At 34.3% G+C, this 20,781-nt stretch overlaps 1 protein-coding gene across 12 annotated transcripts in view; it reads left to right on the top strand.

Moving 5' to 3' along the window:
* NBEA (neurobeachin) overlaps positions 1–20,781 on the top strand; it is a 512,894-nt gene that overhangs the window by 237,011 nt on the left and 255,102 nt on the right. For 11 of the 12 annotated variants that reach the window (XM_074567614.1, XM_074567653.1, XM_074567643.1 and 8 more), the window contains one exon: positions 10,467–10,528. In XM_074567614.1, the coding sequence (XP_074423715.1) occupies positions 10,467–10,528 (62 nt within the window). Of the gene's footprint in view, positions 1–10,465; positions 10,529–20,781 lie in introns of all 12 variants that reach the window. The other variant, XM_074567663.1, reaches the window with a different exon arrangement.

The following is a 20,781-nucleotide window of genomic DNA, read 5'->3' as shown; positions in this document are numbered from 1 at the left end:
GTTATTTCAAGGAAATAATTTTTAAAAGATTCTTGAGAACGTTCTTAACATATACAGGCACTACTGTAATATAGCCTGTAGGTGGACTCATCATATCAGGTATGCAACAGTGCTGCATGGTAACACTGGAATAAGTTGTACAATTATTTTTTTTAGAACAGCCACCTTTTTCCCCCTTATTATTTTCTCCTCTACTGTCCAGGTCCAAAGAAAAACGAGGTGGTATGCCAAAAAGGTATTCAGTGTCTACAGGATGTTCATGCTGTGACTGAAGCTCCCCACAGGCAGAGGTTCTCTGGTTCTTATTCCACTTAATTCATCATTCAGAACTCAGCAGGGGACTCTGCCTGATTTTGGACTTGAAACAGTTAGGTATTCGTCCCACCTTTTGTCCTCTAAAGGCTTAAAAATGGAATCAATCTACTTTATTATCCCAGCAATATTTTCCAGAGAACTACCTAACTCTGATAAACTATAGGGTGCAAACAACATCTCTGTATCAGGTTTTGCCCTGAAAGATGTATTTCTCATGAGGCATAGTCTAATAATACTTTTCCATGTAGCCTGAGCTCTATGTCCAGGTTCTTTGCAAAACTAATCTCATTAGGGCTGGTCACAGTTTGTCCTTCTCTACGCCTTAACTCTATGTCTACTTACCACCTGCTCTTATGACCCAGACTGAAATCTTTTAATCAGTGATCAAATTTAACAAAACTCCCTTACGTGTCCTGATGATTTAAAGGCACTTCTACAGTTCATCCTATTGGATATGGATGTGCTTATTTCCATGCTTTCAAGGCATAAACAAAGAATATTCCACAAAAACTCTTGAATGATTAACTTGAGAAACTACTACACTTGAATTTTAAATATATACTTATTTATAGAGCCCTTTCTTTTTGATATAAAAAAATGTTAACTATAGCATAAACATTGATGAACCATCAAGCTTGATTTATCTAGATGTTAACAGACTCCCTACAGACCTGGGATTATTTTTGCAAGAATATATCTTTACTGTATTCAGCCTAACTTTATTTTAAAATTTATCTCCTCAAAATAAACCAGACCTGCTAAACATATATTGTCTTATATCATGTCTTATTTTTGTCTGTTGGTATGTGGAATTTTATGATCCAATCTTTTTATACAAATAGTGATGTTGTCTGTGGAGATTTTCTTGCAATGGGAAACCTTCATGCTGAAAGAACTTGTCAGACAACAGAGACAGTTGTGATATGTCAAATTAAGATGGCAAAGTGATGTCAAGGCAGGTCTAGGGAGAGCCCATAACAATGTTACTGTCAAGTAAATAAAGAAAACTGAAACACAAGAAATACAAGTTATTTCAAGAGATCTGTGACTGTGGTACGGCTCTGTGTTTTGAGAGACACTGTTTTAGAATGATTACCATTTGTCAGTAGGACTTCAGGATAGGAGCAAGATCTGATGGCTGCCAACTAAGGTCAGCAAAGTTCAGCGTGGAAATGGAGATTTTATTTTTTTTCCTTGTTATTAAATTCTCAGAAAACATTTAGTATATAAACAAAATATTACTTCACCAACAGTTTGCTCAACTAGATTATCAGTTGAGCAAATTACTTAGTGGGTTGTGCTACTCAGGAGATCACACCTAGTTAAAATAATGGTCATCTTGGTCTTAGAAATTTAGGAAGCTGCATGAGTTCTGTGAGGTTTTGTTATACTTCCTATTTGTAGTTGCACTGGTTCATTCACTGATCTCTCGGTATGGCCCCAAGGTTGCCAAAGAGAAGAAATGTAAGGAGGTAAGGAGGACCAGTAAAGAGCAAGTGGTTTTACTGCTGTGCAGACTATCCTTTTCTCTCCTTTCTTTTTTGTCATTCACCATACGCACATTTCAGTTGTGTCATGCCATGATAATAATATTCCCCCTAATAATAGGAAAGAAAGTAACAAAGAACTATAAGGTAGCAGTGGAAAGAAGGAAACAAAAGGCATTTCCTATGTTTAAAAGAAGAGGAGAGAAACAAAAAAGAATAAATAAGCACAGAAAATGGGGCATCAAATAGGAATAAGTTATAGACTGAAGCTAAGGAAAAGTTGATAAACTTCAGGAGAAAAATAAAACCTCATACCTAAGGAAAAAATAACAGAGTAATGCATTTGAATTATATTCTTTGTTGCATTTTCAGGGGAAGCGTGATATTCTAGACACTGTCATTTGGGATCATACTTATGATCCATCTTGTGCAGGATGTAACTTTTGACAGCTTTAGAAAGAATTAGAAAAGGTTCTTGAGATGAAGAGAAATTATCATAGGTGTAGTGAAGGTATAAACATTTGCTTGTCTTAGTGAGCGAAATTAATGTTCTGATTACTGCCCATATACTACTTTTGAAATAATTCACTGTTGAGGTAATTCTTCTGAAGTATTTCCTGTAACACTGATTTGAGAGGAGGTGAAGGACTGAGAAAAAAAAGAGAAAGGAGGGGTAGGTGTTTCTGCATTTAAAGAATTGCGAGGGATCAGTAGAACATAAAATCTCAGGATAGTTGTTTTTTCCCAGATGTATTGAGTATATGGCAACTTCTTTGGTATCAGTTGTTTTCATTTAGTAATTTTTCTACAAATTTAATCACAAAAATAGCAACTTGATCAGGAAAGGAATGGCATCTTGAGAGAATAACAAATGACAACTTGAAGAATCTTTTAACTTTTCACATTTAAATTTAATTTTTAAATGGCTTTTTCCACTATTTTTTTTTCTTAATCCGTCCATTGAAATTAAATATCCAAGGCAGCAGCAGTGGCCGAGATTTAGCCACAGCCTTGAGCCACTTATTTGAGTAATATCATAGGATAAAAGGGAAAATCAGAAGACTTTCAGGATCATATTTTAATTTTCACAGTGGACTGTTGAGTATTTGGAAAAAAATTGGGATGGATTTCATTGAGTTTCTTTCTAGATAAATAAGAGGTTTGGATTTTCTGGAACCTCTGGCTATGTGTAGTTTGGTTTTTAGTTCTTCCAGGCTTCCACCGTAATAAAATATTTATAAGTTACTCAAGTCTACCTGAAACTGAAGTAGACTTCAACAGAAAAGCAATAGTTCGATCTTGTAGACATTTTCAGTATCAGAGGTGTTTTAATTTGATCAGTTGCAGTGCAGTGTGATCCCTGGTTTGGTTGGTTTGATCCATTGTCTAGAATGGGACTTTAAAAGGGAAGGAAACACATTCCATTTCCAAATAAAATCTTAGTATATAATGAGTATCACACTGTTCCAAAAAAAATCTGCTTCACTTAAACTTAACAGGGAATTGTTTTCTTATAATTAACATTTGTGTTGTATTATTTTATCTGAAAAAAAGTTTGTGTTATTAATGCTGATTAGAACAATTTCTCAGTTGATACGTGATAGATTGATATAAATTTTAGATCTGTCCTAGTATAGCAATTAGATAAGCATATTAATTCACTACTTCACAACAGGTACTTGAAGAGAGATCCATCCAATGAGATACTGTTTTAAGAGAAGGACAGAGAAACGCAAATGGATATATTGAGTAAATCCCAATGGACTGTTGGCCAAAGGAAAAATTAGCACAGGTGCTAAATGAAAAACCGGATCAGTTTGGAAAATCTTCAATGAGATATTTAAACTGAACAGTGGTAGTGGATTTTATTTTATAGATTAAGTCATCTCCTTCTCATTTGATGAATGAGAATTTGTGCATCCCATTGACACTAATGGAAAATTGACCAAAATTCCGTACATTGGTATAGGGCTAGACCCTCCAGAGTAATGTGGCACCAGCATCAGTTTTGTCAATACCATTACAGTTCATGGGATCACAGTACAAAAGTCTGTAATTTCAAAAAGCAAATCATTTATACGTTGTAATAGATCCCCTCTCTGTGGGTATGCTCTCAAGGGTTTTTGCCATTCAGTGATTCCATCTGGATATTTTATAGTCCTCATTTAGATTCCTTTTTAGTAACTGAAGTGGTGAAGAGGTATAGGTTTTCTTACTTTAATAAAATAATTCAAGAAACCATTACATAGCATTCTTATTCTTTTAGATATTATCCTAGTATTAAGATCTGTTGTATTTTATAAATTTGACTAAAAGGGTTTGAGTTGGTTTTGAATAGATTAAAATCTGTTTTTTATGTTGACCTATCAGTGTTCATTTGAGATGTTTATCTTAAGAAATCAGTTCTAAAGATTTCGGATAACATTTTAAAGGGATTTCATTTGATAACCCAAATGATAACTTTTCCTAGATTTTTGGGTACCAGATATAAGGAATATTGCATGTGTTGTGCAGTGTCTTGCACCATAACAAAAAATCTTACATAAGTATAGCGCTCTCTATCAACTACAAAAGCACTGAATCAAATTCACATTCCTGATGTTTTTCTGTGTCGCTCTCTTGCTCTGTACAGGAGATCTACCCATACGAAGGATGGTCAGGAGTACTAATACAGCCATCCTTCAGGGTCCCTAGAGCTGGTGGTAATGTTGTGTTCTGCCAGTCAAGGCTGCTGAAGGGAATTGTTAAATCCATAACCCTGACTTTGTTATTTTAGTGAGTATACATTCTTTGGAAGAGTGTTTCATCTAGTAAAAGTGGAGTTGTAATTATTTTGCAACATGGCTGTGATTTCCATCTGCAAACTTTCTGCAATTCCTGAATATTTGCCAGGCTTTGCTTTTCATAAATTAAGACCATTAGTGTAATTTAAGTGTCTACAAAATATGTGACATATATATGGTTCTAAAACCAATTTTGAGTGTAATCTTGCAAAACATTACATTCTGTTTAATACACATCTTGCTTATTTTTTTTTCTAATAATTGCTTTGCTTAGAATAAGAACATCTGTCATTTCAGTTATTAGTTTTACATGTTTAGTATTTACTTTCAAACTTTTCACATATCTTTAATTTTCTCTCCATACTATCTCTTTTCAGTTCTGTAGTGAACTCACAGCTTGATTGATTAAAACCACCAATTTGAATCTAAGTTTCTCTGAATGACAATATATGGCAGAGAGGGAATAATGTAGATTTAAACTGGCCAAGTAATTTTAATTAATGGTCAAAAAAGAAATCCTGAATTTATTTATTTGATTCTAAGTTGGATTTAGCAAAATATTTCAATGAAACATTTGCCATAAAATTTTGCTGGCAGAAGAAAGACCTTTTGGAAGAACAAATAAACTTGAAGGAAAATGTGCATTTCCAACCAATATATCACCATCGCATTTTTCCTAGTACTATCAGAGCCGAAAGATGCTTTAGTTTCTGTCACTGGTATGAACTCTCCTTGAATATTTGTTGTGCCATTCCTAACAAATGTTGAACAGAGTATAAGGGAATGGTCTATCAAAAATGGAGGCACAATTTGTGAGTGGTTATTACTGGTGGAAAATTCCTGCTCTGCCTCTTGGCACAGAAGTCAGTGAGGATTATGGGAGGAGATACGACAATATGAGTTACCAGTAGTTATAGAGAACAATTTGAAGCAATACAGTTATGTTTAAGGTTAAAGTATGGAAGAGTGTATCAGTAGGAAATAGAAAACATCTGACCTTACAAAAATACAAGTTAAAAAGGAGAATTCTAGTATTTTCTGATATTTTTTTTTCATCTGGTTTTAGGACCTTATGCTCATTTCTAAGTACATTTTATGCACTTTTCATATGTTAATAAAATAAGGCATATAATAGCATGTCTTTATTTTGTTATAATATTTTTTTCTATATGAAGCTCCTGTAGTTTTGATGACATGCTGTACAGAAGTAATAAAGGCCAAGTTTTCTCTGTGAACTGGGCTAAATGGATTAAATTTTCTCAAGCTTTTTATGTAGCCATACCTGAGACTTTCAGATAAGTAGAAGCTATAATTGAGTGAAAGATTTCTGCAGGCTCTAAAGTATAGTTAATTGCATCTTTTTTTCTAAGTTCAACATAAAATATAAAAACATTTAACTTTTGGTTTTGCTAATATTACAATTGATTCCAGCTCCAATAAGGGTTTAAGTTGACACAAAGTAAAATCACTGAAAGAAAATGCAGGCAAACCTTGATAAAGACCAGATGAAATTGTGGTGGTATTCAGTTAGACTCATACACACATTGTATTAATAATAATAAAAAGAAGTTCAAAACCGTGATCTTATTTCATAAGGATTTTTTTTAAAATTGATTTTATCAGCCTACGTTAGATTTCTTCAAAATAGAAATTCACACTGACTAGTTCAGCATGGTGACTTCGAGGTTTTGAACTCATGACTTCATTAATGCCACAGGCATGACTAAAATAGTATAGTTGAAATTAATCTTTTTTTAGACATTAATAAGTCATAGTGAAAAGAAATAATTAGCATATCTTTGGGCCAACAGAAGAACATTGAAAAAGAAGTCAAGTAAACCAGAGCATTTCAAGATAATTGCCAGGCATACATCATTTATTCCAGATTAGCTAAGGTCACGCACTCGATGCTCCCAGTTTTTTGCATCCATATATGTGGTCATTGTTGCCATCAAATTGCTGAATTTTGATGGCTATATTTAATGGACTGAGAATAGACCATGAAGAAAAGTACTAAGAACAGCAAATATAAAAAGCACGTACTCCATTCAGTTAAACAATGACCTTTTTAACCTTGCTGTATGCAGGAAATATCCACTTGTATTTTAGTAATTGCATTAGCTTCCTTAATGGCATTTGATACAGATGGTATAGGAAGAACTTATCTGCAGCTGAAGAATGCAGGCAACAGTTTTAGTTTGAATTGCAAATACTTTTTCTTAAGTGGGGGGAAAGAGAACTGAAAATAAATTTGGGTGCTCTCCTCAATCAGAGAAGCCATTATTTTTCAAAGCTTGTTGTAATTTTTATTTCTCATTATGTTAAAACTAATAAAATTTTGCACACCTCTGTGGAATACTGCAAAACTATGAAGAGGAAAGATAAATGAAGTTGTTAGTACATTTGGGGCTTAGGAAATTGATCTTTATTCCGATTCAAGGTACAAATTGTATTTTTGATTTTGTGAAGATACCTCAACCAGCTTGTGCCTTCTCTTCTGTCTGTAAAATAGGAGCAGAACATTTTCTCCCTCTTTTTTTTTTTTTTTTTCCTGTTAGAATATATACTGCCGGTTGAAGGAAATTATTTTAGTGTCTGTACCAAGCCAAAAGCAGTGAGGCAATTCACACAAGCTGGACTTCTTGCAACAGAGGATCACAGAAATTTAAAACCCAAAAGATTATTAAAATGGTCTTTTTTCTGGTCTGTGTAGGATAAGTTCAGGGATGATGATTCTTCCTTAACTTCTCCTTTTGATTATGTGGTATCTTCATAAACCAGAGGTTGCATTGTGACAGTTTTTCCTAATAAGCAGAAATGGATCTGTCCTCCATTAGGTCTGATCTGGTTTTATCATTCTCTACTATTGACTCCACAGCAGCTCTGACACTAAATTCTGAAGATCAATTGTGTTTTGCGTAACAGGAAAGAAAACAAAAAATCTTTATTTCTTTCACACCTTTCCCGCTTAATCAGCAATAAGCAAAAGTGGAAAGAAGCACAAGGGACACAAAAATAGAGCCCTTGGCAGCTAGGGAGGAGGAAATGGAGCATATAATGGAGGGCACACACTTTCCCTCATATGATTTGAGTGGAAGGAGTCCCTGAAGTGAGAGCAGGAGGCTGATAAGTAAGAAACTTACAATGTGAAATGGTGGCCCTGCTATGAATGTTGCGTGTTTCTGTATTCTGCCTTTCTTCAAGGAACGTATGATATGGATACTTAAAGGTGAATAGAAAGTGTTTCTGTTTCTATTTCCTGCTTTCTACCCATCAAGATACATGAGATTCCCCATTTTCTGTTACGGCTACTCCCGTTTTTACTTACTTATAACTAGTGTTTCACACTTAATTTCTGCTGTAGACTGAGCTCTCTGCAAAGGGTATTCCTGCAATCCATCTTTGACACCATGAGCTGCTTCTATGAGGCTTTCCCATCTCCCTCCCTCACATGTATTTTCACATGTGAAAAGTGCTACAGTCTCTAAGAGAGTTTTTTTTTTTTTCTTTTGGACAATAAAATAAGCCTCTTAGAAGTCAGGTTTTGAATACTACTGGTTATGAGAGGTGTTAATGGCTATTACCCGTGGTTGTTTCATCAGCAGGCAATTACAGAGCTGGTTACAACTAATGGGTGTGCTGATGTGCTAACCACATGTCAGTTCTGCATCCTCCTCTTTCTTAATTTTGCCAGAATCAGTTCGATTCCCCTTTCCAATGCTAGGATGCTACATCCAAGCTTGTAGTTGATTAGATGTGATATACAAAAAGTTATCAGGTGATGTCCGTATAAATAGAAAAACCACATCAGTTTTAGTTCAGATGATTATTTTACTCGGGCCCGTAGAGTCATCATGCTTTTAAAGATAATAGTATATAAAAATTCTTATTATTGTAAACAGAAAAATTTGCACTAAGGTAATTATCACTTCCTTCAAACAAAGAGTCCTGTGTTATAAATATAGCATTTGTGTCATTAAGACTCATCATTGTTATCTGGATGATAATTGTGAGTACTTATCCTAGCCTTGTGCCATTTTAGGTACATTTATTTTGATCCACGCTCCAAACTTTCTTTCATATCGTTTGAAGCTACACCAACTCTCGTTAAAAGTTAAAACTTCTAATTTAATGAATTGAGCCAGGAAATATTCATTATGTGTTTCTCTTTAAAGTTTGTATTTTGCATTGAATTTTCTGTTCTTTTTGGAAACCCGGTGAAGATATGAAGAAATTAATGCTGATGCATAAACATTTGTTATATAATTTAATTGGTTTATTTTTCATAACTGTGTATCATGGAGACATTTGTTCTTTTGATGTAAAATCAGAAGGTAAAGACGTACAAATTTAGAAGACTGTAGCATGGGAGTATGTTTCTAAGAGCATTATTTTGACTCGATTGTGTTTTAATACACCTGAGGTCTGACTTTGGAAGAAGACAAGCGAACGTGTGACAGAAAAGATTTATTTTTTTTAATTTTACAGTATAAGATGTGGATTCATAATGAAACAGAGAATATACTACGATAAAAAAATTTATATGTCTGTGCTACCTGCATTGGCTTAACTGTAGAGTTCAGTCTTCTGTTTGGATTTTCTTTGTCAGCTTTCAAACGGTGGAGGTAGCCTGCAGGTGATAAGTATCCCATTAATCTTTCTGATCCTCTAGCACTCGAGCATGAGAATAGCTGATCAATTACAGCAATTGTCTCCCTAAATGAGCTTTGCACATCTGCCTCTTATTTCATTAGTTAACTGTCTGCCCATATATCTGATAGAATGGAATCCTAGTGGCTTCTTACAGCTTGTTCTGTGTTACTGTACAATAAGGATGGGGTTGTTAGCAAAATGGGCACAAAAGGGTATTTATCCACTACTCGCAATAAATATACATGCTATTGTGTAGGAGTGCTTTTGTCTCTAATCGCTGTTTGTAGAAACCTACTTAAAGCACATCAGTTTGCTTTTCAGCTTCCTATTTAGTCTTTAGTTATAAGCTTTATATTTGTGTATTTGGCATTTTTATAAAACAACCAAAGTGTTTCCATGCCCTAAACCAACATATCAATGTGTGACCTATATGATTTTAGATAACAGAAGCTGCCATGTATAGCTTACAGTAGAGTGTCGTTTCCTGCTTGTCTCTTTGCAATGCGTCTTTTGTATACTTAGATATAATACCCTTCTCTCAGAAAGTAAATTTGCATTTCCAAAGCTCCAAAGAAGTGTTGACAATAGTGGCAATGTTATTAGGTATTAATTATTCAAATTAAGTACAAAACAATGAGTAACAATTACACTGCATAGTTCAGAGTTTCTTTTAAGAAGCATGGACTACAAATTATGGGTTATAATTTTAATAAAAATAAGATTTCACATTAATGCCTCTTTCGTTGGTATTCAAGCTTTCGCTTAGAGGAATATCAATTACCAGATGAAAATTAAAATAATTTCTAAGCAGAGGCCTTATTCTCTACCTGTTAACATCTGATCAGGTTATTCTTAAGAATTTACAGGACTTAGTTTTCAAAGATTTTTTTTTTATCTTTATCATATATTAAATTGCTTTCGATTATATAGATAGGTATTTATTTATTTATTTAAATAGTGAACTGAGCTAAATGCCAAAAAGACTTAATTAAAAAACATGCTGTCCTGAACCTGGTATAGATTATTCCGGCTGATGCTTTGATGCTTTCTGAACATTTAAGTATGTTTGAATCTGAAATTCTCAGATAATTGTGCTTGAAACTTGTTTCAGTGAATTTGAGTGATAGAAACATACAGCACAGATATTTTACGGAATTTCTGAAACCATGGAGCTGTAATAAATAAATATCACCAATCTTTTAAATTCATTTTTGACTATTTATTGCAGGTCTGGTTTGTATGAAGTCGAGCACCTCAGTGGTTGAACTTGTTATGCTGCTCTGCTCACAGGTAAGACGTTCTCTGGTTTGAATGGTATGAGTTTCTTTGCATAGTGCTGGATTACTGCCAGCCTAAGAATTGCATCTTGCTGTTTGTTGCATTCTTCCATTTCGGTGTAAGAAAATACAAATTAATCTTTTCTAGTAGCATATAGATTGTAGATTATTTTTTTTAATACCTTCCATAGTGTTGCTATATTCACAGGGTTTACAGCATATATTTGCATTTGTTTTGAAAAGGGTGTTGGATGCACATTATGCACTTTTTCCGTGGATGAACTCTTTCAAGCCAGTTCTAGTTTGGAATGCATAAATAGGATACTGTTTTCATAATCTTATGTTAAAATGTATCTTTGTGTTAGTAATTGTTTTAAACCTTACTTTGTGGTAACTTTATTACTTTTGGTATACATGATGTAACTTATTGCATATTTTATGTAGTTGTCAGTATATAAAAAGCAGAGGAGGATGGCTTAGGTACTCCTCAGGAACTGGCAGAAGCAGAGCGTTTCTGTTTAAAAAATGCTGCGGTTATTTATTTTCTTTTTTTCTTTTTGCATAGCAGTAATGGATTTCTCAGAAATTTAAAGCAATTAACATTTTGAATTGCTTTCACAAGTGAAATATTCAAATCTAAAATAGTTCCTGTTTGGATTGTTTACATGTTAATTTTAATTTTATTTCTTTTGTCGGAAGTGTTATTGGCTAAATTCATATAATATAGCCTTTTACTTTAAACTTCCAGTAATAAGTTACCAACAAACATTTTAGAATTTTGCTCATTTTGTAAAATGTAAGAAAAATACAATGGCCTGACACATCCAAATAACTTCATATGTTTTTACACTTCTCTAAAGCCTTATTAACAGCGTTTCATTTACCAAATTGCCCCCAGATTTATAATACCAATTAAACTCAAACCAACTTAGTATATAAAATTCCGGGGTTAACTTATATTGTTACCACGGAAAATTACTTGTTTGTCATTTTACTTGAACATTGAGAACATGCACGAAAAATGTACTGAAAACAAATGAGTTTCTAGGGGTAATTGCAATGAAAATCTACTTTTTAAGGAATCTATCTGAAAATAATTAACATTTACAACTGGTTTTGGGGGAGGGGATTCCAACTTACCTGCTTTTTGCCAGTCCATAGGTTGCGTTTCTTCAAGCTTGTCTCATAAGGAAATCATTAAATCTTGTTTTTCTCTTTTTTTTTTTTCTTTCCCTCTTCCTTTATGTTTTTTTTTCCCCCCTCTTTTAGCCAGGGTGAATATTGGTTAGGGAAAAGTAAAACAAAAATATATCCCTGGCAGGAATCCTCAGTGGGGTTTGAACTTCAAACCTTCTCCAGCAGGGCACTTGAAAAATTTGTTGCCTAATGGTGAAGTCCTTGGTTCCAGGAAAATTCCAAAAGATCCATTAAGGCTTTTGAGTCCTATGTTCGTGTCACACAATTTCTTTTTTTTCTTTTTTTTTTTCTTTTTTTTTTTTTTTTAGCAGCTTTTGAAACGTTTTTCTTGGGGGAAGGAATAACTTACAGTCCTTTCTTCTCTAGCCTTTGGTTTTACTGCAGTTCTCAGGAATAAAGTGGAATGTAGCATTAGGGTCTAGTGTCTTTGATGGCCTCATCATCTAATCATAGGTTTAACATTACTCATTTGCTGGCTCCAGGAATTCCTGCCATTAAGGGCCCTAGAGATGAAACTTTGCCTCAAATATTGATTGAAAGGAAGAGAGAGAAATTTAAGCTCTTTCTGCAATGCTTTTTCTTTAGACATCCCAGTAAAGCTATGTAACAAATGCAGCTAAATCAATTCGTTATTTTTATGACTATTATACATGTTATTTATTATTTCAAAGTACTTGACTATTTTAAAAATCAGCTTCGTATACCTGAACTAATGCAAAGAGCCCAATCATTTTCAAATTTTGAAGAGTTATTCATTTTCTTCAATGTTTGCTTGGGAGAGCTATTTTCCAATTACTTGGGCAAATTGCAAGCTTTTATTTTTTTAAACCCCATCTGATGCTTCAGGGTTGCTTCCTTATCTTCTAAATAAGGAAAATTTTGTGTCCTGATGTCCATTTATTGTTAGGTACTTCAGAAGCTAATGCTGGAATGTTTGTTTGTGGTGATATTAAATGTTTCTACAGGAATTGGTCAATAGGGGGCTGTAGTGGTGCAAATTGCATTTTCCTCCCCTCACCTTCCTAACTCCAAAAGTATTGCTTCTGTAAATTGCATCTGCACGGAATATTGTATTTAATCATCTAAGTGTACTAAACAATCAGGTCTGTAGTTCTATACATCTGCAAGAAAAAAAAATAGTTAATTTTTTTCTATTTATATTTTAGCACTATTTGTCAAAAGAAAGCAAGAGGTAAATGCTGTAAAAATACTGATGGATAGAAGAAGATAATGGCAGACAAATATCGTAACCCAGCCTATAGCCAAGAGAACTTGGAATTAGCAGTTTAGGAGATGTTGTCCACAGCAAATGAGGTTAACTCATCTCTAAAAAAAAAACCCAGATGGCGCTACCTGAGCTTTTCCATATGATAAATTGAGTAATATGGGCTAGAAAGACTCTATAAAGTACTGTGGTTTTTAATAATCCTAATGTAAGTAGGGGCTTTTCTTCCTAACATGGGTAAATCCTTCATATTCAAATTGAATGACATTTTACAGATTATGTGGGGAAGCTTGAAATGTGTCACTCAAAAGATAGATGACGATATTAAAAACCTTTGAAAAGTACAATTTTGTTTGCACAGAACAGAGTAACTTTAGACATTGAAAAGGAAAGGGAAATGCAAAGTTTGTTTTCCTTTCATTTGCTACAGCAAATTAGATGCTTTTATGCTCTTTATGTTGGAAATTCCATGTTAACGACTACAGATTAGCAAGGATGTCAGAATTTTTTTTCTTATCTGAGCTCCTGAATAAAATCAACATTGCCAGCGGCTCACGTCCAAGGTATGGTCTAAATTTACATGAAATATCACATTACAAATGTCTGAAGGTACATGTCATGGATAATTCAGTTCATATGGGCAGGCTTTTAGACTCTGAGGGATATGCAATCAAGCCTTTCCCCCAAAGGAATTCGGAGTTTCTGTGAAAAATACATTTTAAGTTTTAAAGGAACTCCTGTAGGGATAGTGCATCATTTGTGGGCTTGGGGGAGAACAAAAAGCTCTACTCTTTGTATTTTCAGAATCTCTCTTGTACTGTAACTTGCTTTCCTGCACCCATTTTATTTTTAACTAGTATCATCTCCTTCACTACATTAAAGTTTAAGTTAATTTAAGGGCTTTATTTTCTTTATTTCCTATATAAACCAAAAGCATACATCCAAGTACTTGAAATCTATTTTTTCTAGATAATTGATAATAAACACATAATGATTTTCACTTTTCATAAAATGGGCATTTTCATTTGTATTTAGTCTATTTTAACATAAAACGGATGAAGATGTGTTATGTTTGACAAGATCTGTGCTTGATTAGATGGTCTTTGTTCCCTCAGCCTCGTTGAGCATGTCACAGCTGTGTTGCTATTGGAGTGGCACATTTCTTCAATAAACCATACAATTTTTTAAAAAAAATACATTATTTTTTTCAGTGTAGTTCCTTCTTACATCAGATTTAGATTTCAATTACTTTTTTCTTATTCTTTCTTTTTTTTTTTTTAGCCAAAACACGACAATAGTTTCTAATTACTTCCAGATCTTTTGCGAATTTTTCTCTTTGGGGATACAGCTTCTGCAGAAACTGAATGATGTTATCCGAAAGGAGTTTTATCTCATGCCACTTGTATTTTTATGTATCTTATCTATTAACAGGGGAAATTTATTTACTTAAACAGAAAATAATGTCTTAGTATTTAAGATATCTTGCTGCTTGACCTGTTTAAAAATATAATTATTATAATGGATAAATGGTTACTTTTGGGAAAAAATGCTGTGTCACTTGTGATTGTAGAATACGTGTAGAATATCTGACAAATTTCAGGGTTTTATTATTTCAGGTTTATTTTCTCCAAAGAAAATATCAAAACCAGAATGAAAATAATCTGCTTCTGAATCACTATGTTGAGGAAAAAGATTTCTTTTAGATGCTATCCCTTATAAATAGGCTTTTATTAGAAAAACTGTATGAGGAGTAAGTAAAAGGACATGCATAACCAACAAATGCTTTACTTAAAACCAACAATTTAAACCTGTTAGGAGATTCTCAAATAAATGATAACACATGGTCCCTCTTATAATTAAGCTGTAAATAGATTCTGTAAATTGTTTACTCTTATGAAAAATTACAGAACCTTAAATAAAGCAAACTGTACCAAGAGTATATCCATAACTCGACAAACTCCAGTGTGTAATTAATGGGTAAACTGAACTTCAACTAAGCTTTTCAAAGGTTGGTTAACAGGTTGAGCCTCATAAATGAGTTGTGTCTGCCTTCATTGACTTATCTATTAACCTAGAAACTTAGAAGCTGCTTGGGCTGAATCCAGTCTGTCTCTCCATAACACAGGCAGCCACTGAGTATATGGCTTAATCAAAAAAAAAGATCTGTAAAGGATCTGCTCCCATTCAGTACAGTCTACAAACCACTTGCCAGTGGTTTGACATATGTAAAATGTAGGAGTTGTACACTACTATATATACTATAGCAATCAAAATTATAAAGTGGAAAATGGGGCAGAAGGTGGGAGAGGGGAGGCAAATGGGTGCATTGCCTGTCGTCCTAAGTGCAAGAAAAAATTTTAAACAATAATTAAACAATAATAAACAAGAAATTAATCTCACTCCAAGGAGAGGCAGAAAAACCAACCAAACCCCCACACACTCCCACACCACTACCACCTCCCCCCGCCAAAAAAAAGTGCCTTTCCAGTGCAAATTCAAAGGAAATTCTCACTGACTAAATTTGGCGATAGGTTTAGCTCTGAGAACATAGAAAGACCTGTCCTGGCTCTGGAGAGTTTTCAGTACGCGCTAGCACATCTAAATGTGCATTCTGCCTCTAAGTGTGGGATAGCTCTTGGGCTTCAGAAACTGGAAGCTGCCCAACACAGAAACCAAGCAGAAAAAGCAATCCTTTCTGGTCCCTACAGATGACCAGAAGAAGCCCTGAAATGTGGGATTCATATAGTAGAAACACAATCCATGCTTCTTGATACTAAACATAGTCTATTAAAGGCTTTCTTTAAAAGTTTAAGTAGGAAATCTCCATCTCTGCTGTACAGTGCCTTCTTATCAAGCACCATCCTCACAGGTATCTTACCAGGCTCCTTCTTAAGACAGTTAACTTTATTTCTTTACTACGCTTTTTGGACATCTATTTTACATTTTAGTGTTATTATTAGAAACCTTTTGATTTTCATTATAGATTTATTTACAATAATTTTGCATGTATTTACTCCTGTTGGCAGTGTTAGAGTCAACTTTCATTATGCTTATTGGTCCTTTTTTATTCCCTTCAAAGGTATTCCTAGAGTTCTCATACTCCCTAATTATTGTCTGATAAGTGATAGCTCTTTCAGAGTAACTGTGATAGCAGCACACTAACAGAAGTGTTTGCTGTTTGTCTTTTTGACACCAACTACAGTAGGAAGGCTGAAGTGACATAATGACTTCTCTTAAAGAAGGAACAATGAATCTGGGACTTAATCTACTTAGGCAATTAAACCTGATATAACTTCAATGGAAAAATTAAGGTTGGTTATGCAAATTCCCATGGAGGTGTAATTCTTCAATCTTTTTTTTTCCTAATCAGGAAATAAGTTAGATATTTTACCTTTGGCAATGTTTTCCCATTTGTCCTGTTGGATTATCCACTGTCTGTATTTCTACCAGTGTGATTAGGAGGAGACAATGCTGCATATCACACCACTGCAAAAGTTTTAATTAAAATTTGGTGTAGAAGGGAGGGATACATAGAAACACACACACAAACGTACAGAAAGTCATTGTTTCCGTAATCCATTTTTCCTGCATATCTTGAAAACAGTTATCCTAACAAAGTTCTGGATCTGCTACACAGCTTCTGTCCTGCAGATTCTTCTCTGCCAACCCATTTTTGTACCAGTGCTGATATCTATAAGACACATGCACACCTGAAAACTGTTTAGACTTTTTTTTCCTGATTTAGTGGGTTAAGCTGGCGGAGACTTTAGTTCAAAAACCACCAGAGCTACTGAAAGAGAAGGATTCAGCGTTGCAAATCTGTGAGCACAGAGGTGAAGAGAGAAAACGCCACTTGTGGTTTCATGGCAGCAAGCTGTGAATTTAAATCTCTGCATCTAATGGAATCATACTCTCAGGCTGCAGTTTCAATGTTCATCTTATGCTTCTTTCTGGCCCAGATCACACTGGCAGAGGTATCCATGCCGAGTTCCATATTCCTGCTCACTCCCTTTCACCAATACATGCAATAGTGGAAACGTTCACATCAGAATAAAATGTAACTCTGGATAAAACAGTAATTTTTAACTGATTATACTTCTATAGTAGCCATGAAAGCAATAGCTCATAGCAGGTGGTGGGTAAGATGGCTGGGGCTGTAGGAAAGAAAGACTGCCACTGTGGCAGTCAAGAAAAAAGAAAGGAATTTTGGCATTTGATGGGAGAGAAGTAGGTTAAAAAAAAAAACCCACAGATGATTGTCATACGCTGGGCAAAGCACTAGAAAGGTGTATGAAAGTATCAGTCATGTAGCTCCAAATTGAGGATTTGTAACTTCACTTTTTATCACAGAATCAAATTTAAGTTCAATAAATAAAGTCTTTGTAGATGAAGCGAATACTTTCTCTAATACTGTCATCCTATTTGGACTATATCAAGGTCCAGCAAGAGAGAAACATTTCTACTGTGTCCTTATCCATTATCAAATATGGTACGGATTAAGCATGTACTTATGTTCTGATGTTATGATGTTAATTGGGGCTCTTCACAGTCATGGCCTGTACACAAGTAGATTGTTATACACACAGTGTCATTTCCAAAATCAGAAATGAACTCCAGTACAAGCTACAAGGGAAGTAGAAAACTTCTTCCTTTATATTTTTTTGCACTAGAAATTAAGTGGTTTGGCTGAAGAGGGGGGAGGGGACAATGTTTTGTGGTTCTTTCCCCCCTGCCGCAGTGTTTCTCACTTGCTTTATAGAATTCTGGAAGTTTTCCAAAAGACAATCATTTTGCATTATCTGCTAAAGGGGTGTCAGAGAATTTTCTTTGCATTAATTCCTTGTCCATGTGTGTGGAATGTCTTCCAGTCCAATCTCAGCCTTCAACTCTTGTCCATCTGCTTCTGATAATCTAACTTTCAAATGGAAACCATCGGTGTATTCTTTCCTACTTGTTGGACAGTTTTGCTTTCTTGATTATTCTGTGAGATGTCCTTCCAGATCCCTGTACATTCAGAAAACTATTTCTGTGTTTTGCATTTAGTAATAAGCAGAATCTCTTCTTCAATATCTTACTTACACCGGTCTATTCATGGATCTTCTGGTCCTATCCCTTGCCTGTCCTTGTCAGAGTAGTTTTGTCAAAAAATGTCAAAGATTACGTTTATTACACATCAGTGAGATGCTGATCTGAACCTCTTCTAGATTCATAGCAAACCAGGCAAGACCGGAAAACTGTAAGAATTACTTTCCCCATATTCTCATATGGCAAGGTGCCTTCTCTATTAAGTTGTCTACAATTGAGAAGGATCTCAGATCAGAGGAAAACACCGAGAAAGTCAGGAAGAGTCAGCTGGTATTTCTTCAAGGGCTGAGAAAGGATGCAAAAGCTCATTATTGGAGGCCATCATTATTAATAAATATACCATAGTTTTGGAGGGTTTAATTATATATATAATGGAGGCAATGTGAGGAGTAGATTTCTGTTCATCAGAGTCTTCTCTTTAACGGTACATTTTGGAAGACTTCAAATTAGTTATTCACCTCTAATATCAAAGATTGGTTGAGTAATAAGTGGACTGGCTTTTAGGATTAGTAGCCGCACGTAGCAAAACATGTTGTTAATATTTTTAGTGTCTTTTAAATGCAGAACTATTTTCCCAGTCAGAAAGGAAGCTCTAGAAGTTATGGAGATGCATGTATCTTCTAGCACATATCTTCTGTCTGCATTAGAAGATATACAGAATTTCTACATGGTGATCAATATTATATCATCTAAATAAATTTGGCTATTTCGCTCGTGTTGTTTGCATTCTGTAAAATTTTTTTTGCAATTGTGGATTTTTATTTTTTTCTTCTAAGATACTAATGAAATGTTCCTCTGGGAATGTTTGACTTCATTTCCAAGACAAATTGGGCTATTAACACAGGTGATCAGAAGGGCAATGGGTCTGTGTGTTTCCAAGAAAGCGAAAAATTAACATATTACTCCAGTTCAAGAAAATAAAGGAAAAATGAGGCTTTAGTCTTGCGAAAGTGAAATCTGAAACTTCCTATTACTTTTGCTGCATTGTTAAAGTCATATTGACATAAATAGTGTTGTGAAAGGTTGACATTCTTTTCCTCTCTGTGATTTGGCTGGAAGCCCAGTGTATTCCAATACTTGCAGATTTGCCTTCCAGGAGGATGTCGTCAGTCATTCTGCAACTTCCTTATTGTGGGAAATAGTCGCTTTTAAAATGCATGACCTATCATAAAATCCTAAAATTGATCCCAAATTTGCTTGAAAGAGTAGACCCAAAACACATTTTATTTATCATCTATCAGCAGTATACATGTGAGTGTGAGAGAAGGATAAAGGCAGTAAAATTGGAATTCTTAGATCTGATTCTCATTCCAAACAATAATGGAAGGTTTTAAGACTCCAATATCTTTAGCGCAATTCTTCTAGGAATGGTAGGGACAGTCCTGTGATCTTAAAAACTGTATAATCTTCTCAAAATTTTATGAGCAATCTGATCGAAAATTTATGAGGCTGTATCTTGAAATCAGTTGGTTTTACTGTTTTTACCTACTTTTAATGGACATGGTTTTCCGCCATAAAGAAACATTTCCTTCAATCTTGTAATATTTCCTTTGAATCTTTCCTCTTAAAAAGTAAAGCAAGTTATTCATTATTTTAGAAGGTAACTTCACAACATGAAGTTCAAACCCAAGCTAAATTACATGCATGTTGTGAATAGCAAACGCATTTTTATAAAATTTTCCCTTCCTTATCCTGATAAAAGGTAGCACCTGTTCAGCTCTGTACAAGACTTTTCTCCAAACGTATTCAAGGTTACAGAAAGAAGAGAGTCAGTATAATAGAATTTCATCTGTCTTGAGAAGTTATGATTAAAATACAGTGATTGAAGAATTGAGGTATCAACTGAGTTATTAATACCTTAGACTAGAAAATTCAATAAATATTCAATATGACAAAAAGAAAAAAAATGCTCAGATTAGTTTAAGAAGTGGAGAAGAGAGATTTCCAAAGAAGGTACAACTGATTGAGGCAGTGGTATCTGCAGTGGAAGAAGAATTGTAGGGTGATTACTACAGCAGTTATCTGTCCATTCAGAAACTGCAGTTTGTTGAGAAACTTGTAATTTGTGACACAATTTTAGACTTCCTTGTAGAAATTGGAAAGGGTGAATTATGGAAACTCTGAGAATCACTATTTCTTTTTTTTGTGAAGATATTATGTCAGATTCATTATTTTTTAATACTATCACAAGATTTTTTTTTAAGAAATTTTCTAATCATCATGAATAAAAAATTTAAAATTATTTTAAGCAAAGATTGATTGAGAGAGAAGTATAATTCAAACCTAAAAAAGTTCTTAGCATACCAAGCCTAGTTACTGCTTTTTTGCTTCTTCACTATTATTTTACCTGTGCAAATTTCTGGTATCAATTTAACATGTTGCTAAATTTGTTAATACTGCCTAGCCTCCCTTTTTTTTTTTTTAGTGTACTGGGGATTGGAGAAATAGGACTAGGAAAAGACACTTAGAAGTAAAATTTGTAAGAATATTGAGAGAGTAAGAAAATATACATCATGTTTTGAAAGAAAAAAAAAAAACACCTGAATTTCAAGTAATAGCTGTACTGTGTTGTAGTTCGTTATTTAGAAGTTTTAGCCTTTAACTCTTATCTCAGTTTTATTCATCTCTTGTCCTCCTCTGCATGGACAGTTTCATAACCAGTTCAGTCTGAACCTTCTGTCAGGGGACATGTGCTGATGCTTTCTGGATGCAGTGATGTTTTTCAAGCAACAATAGAATAGAGGAGGAGGACAAGTTAG

Source organism: Larus michahellis, chromosome 1 (genome assembly GCF_964199755.1).
Source record: "Larus michahellis chromosome 1, bLarMic1.1, whole genome shotgun sequence".
Classification (NCBI taxonomy): domain Eukaryota; kingdom Metazoa; phylum Chordata; class Aves; order Charadriiformes; family Laridae; genus Larus; species Larus michahellis.
Note: the sequence above shows the minus strand (reverse complement) of the source record. Positions and strands in the feature narration are given on the sequence as shown.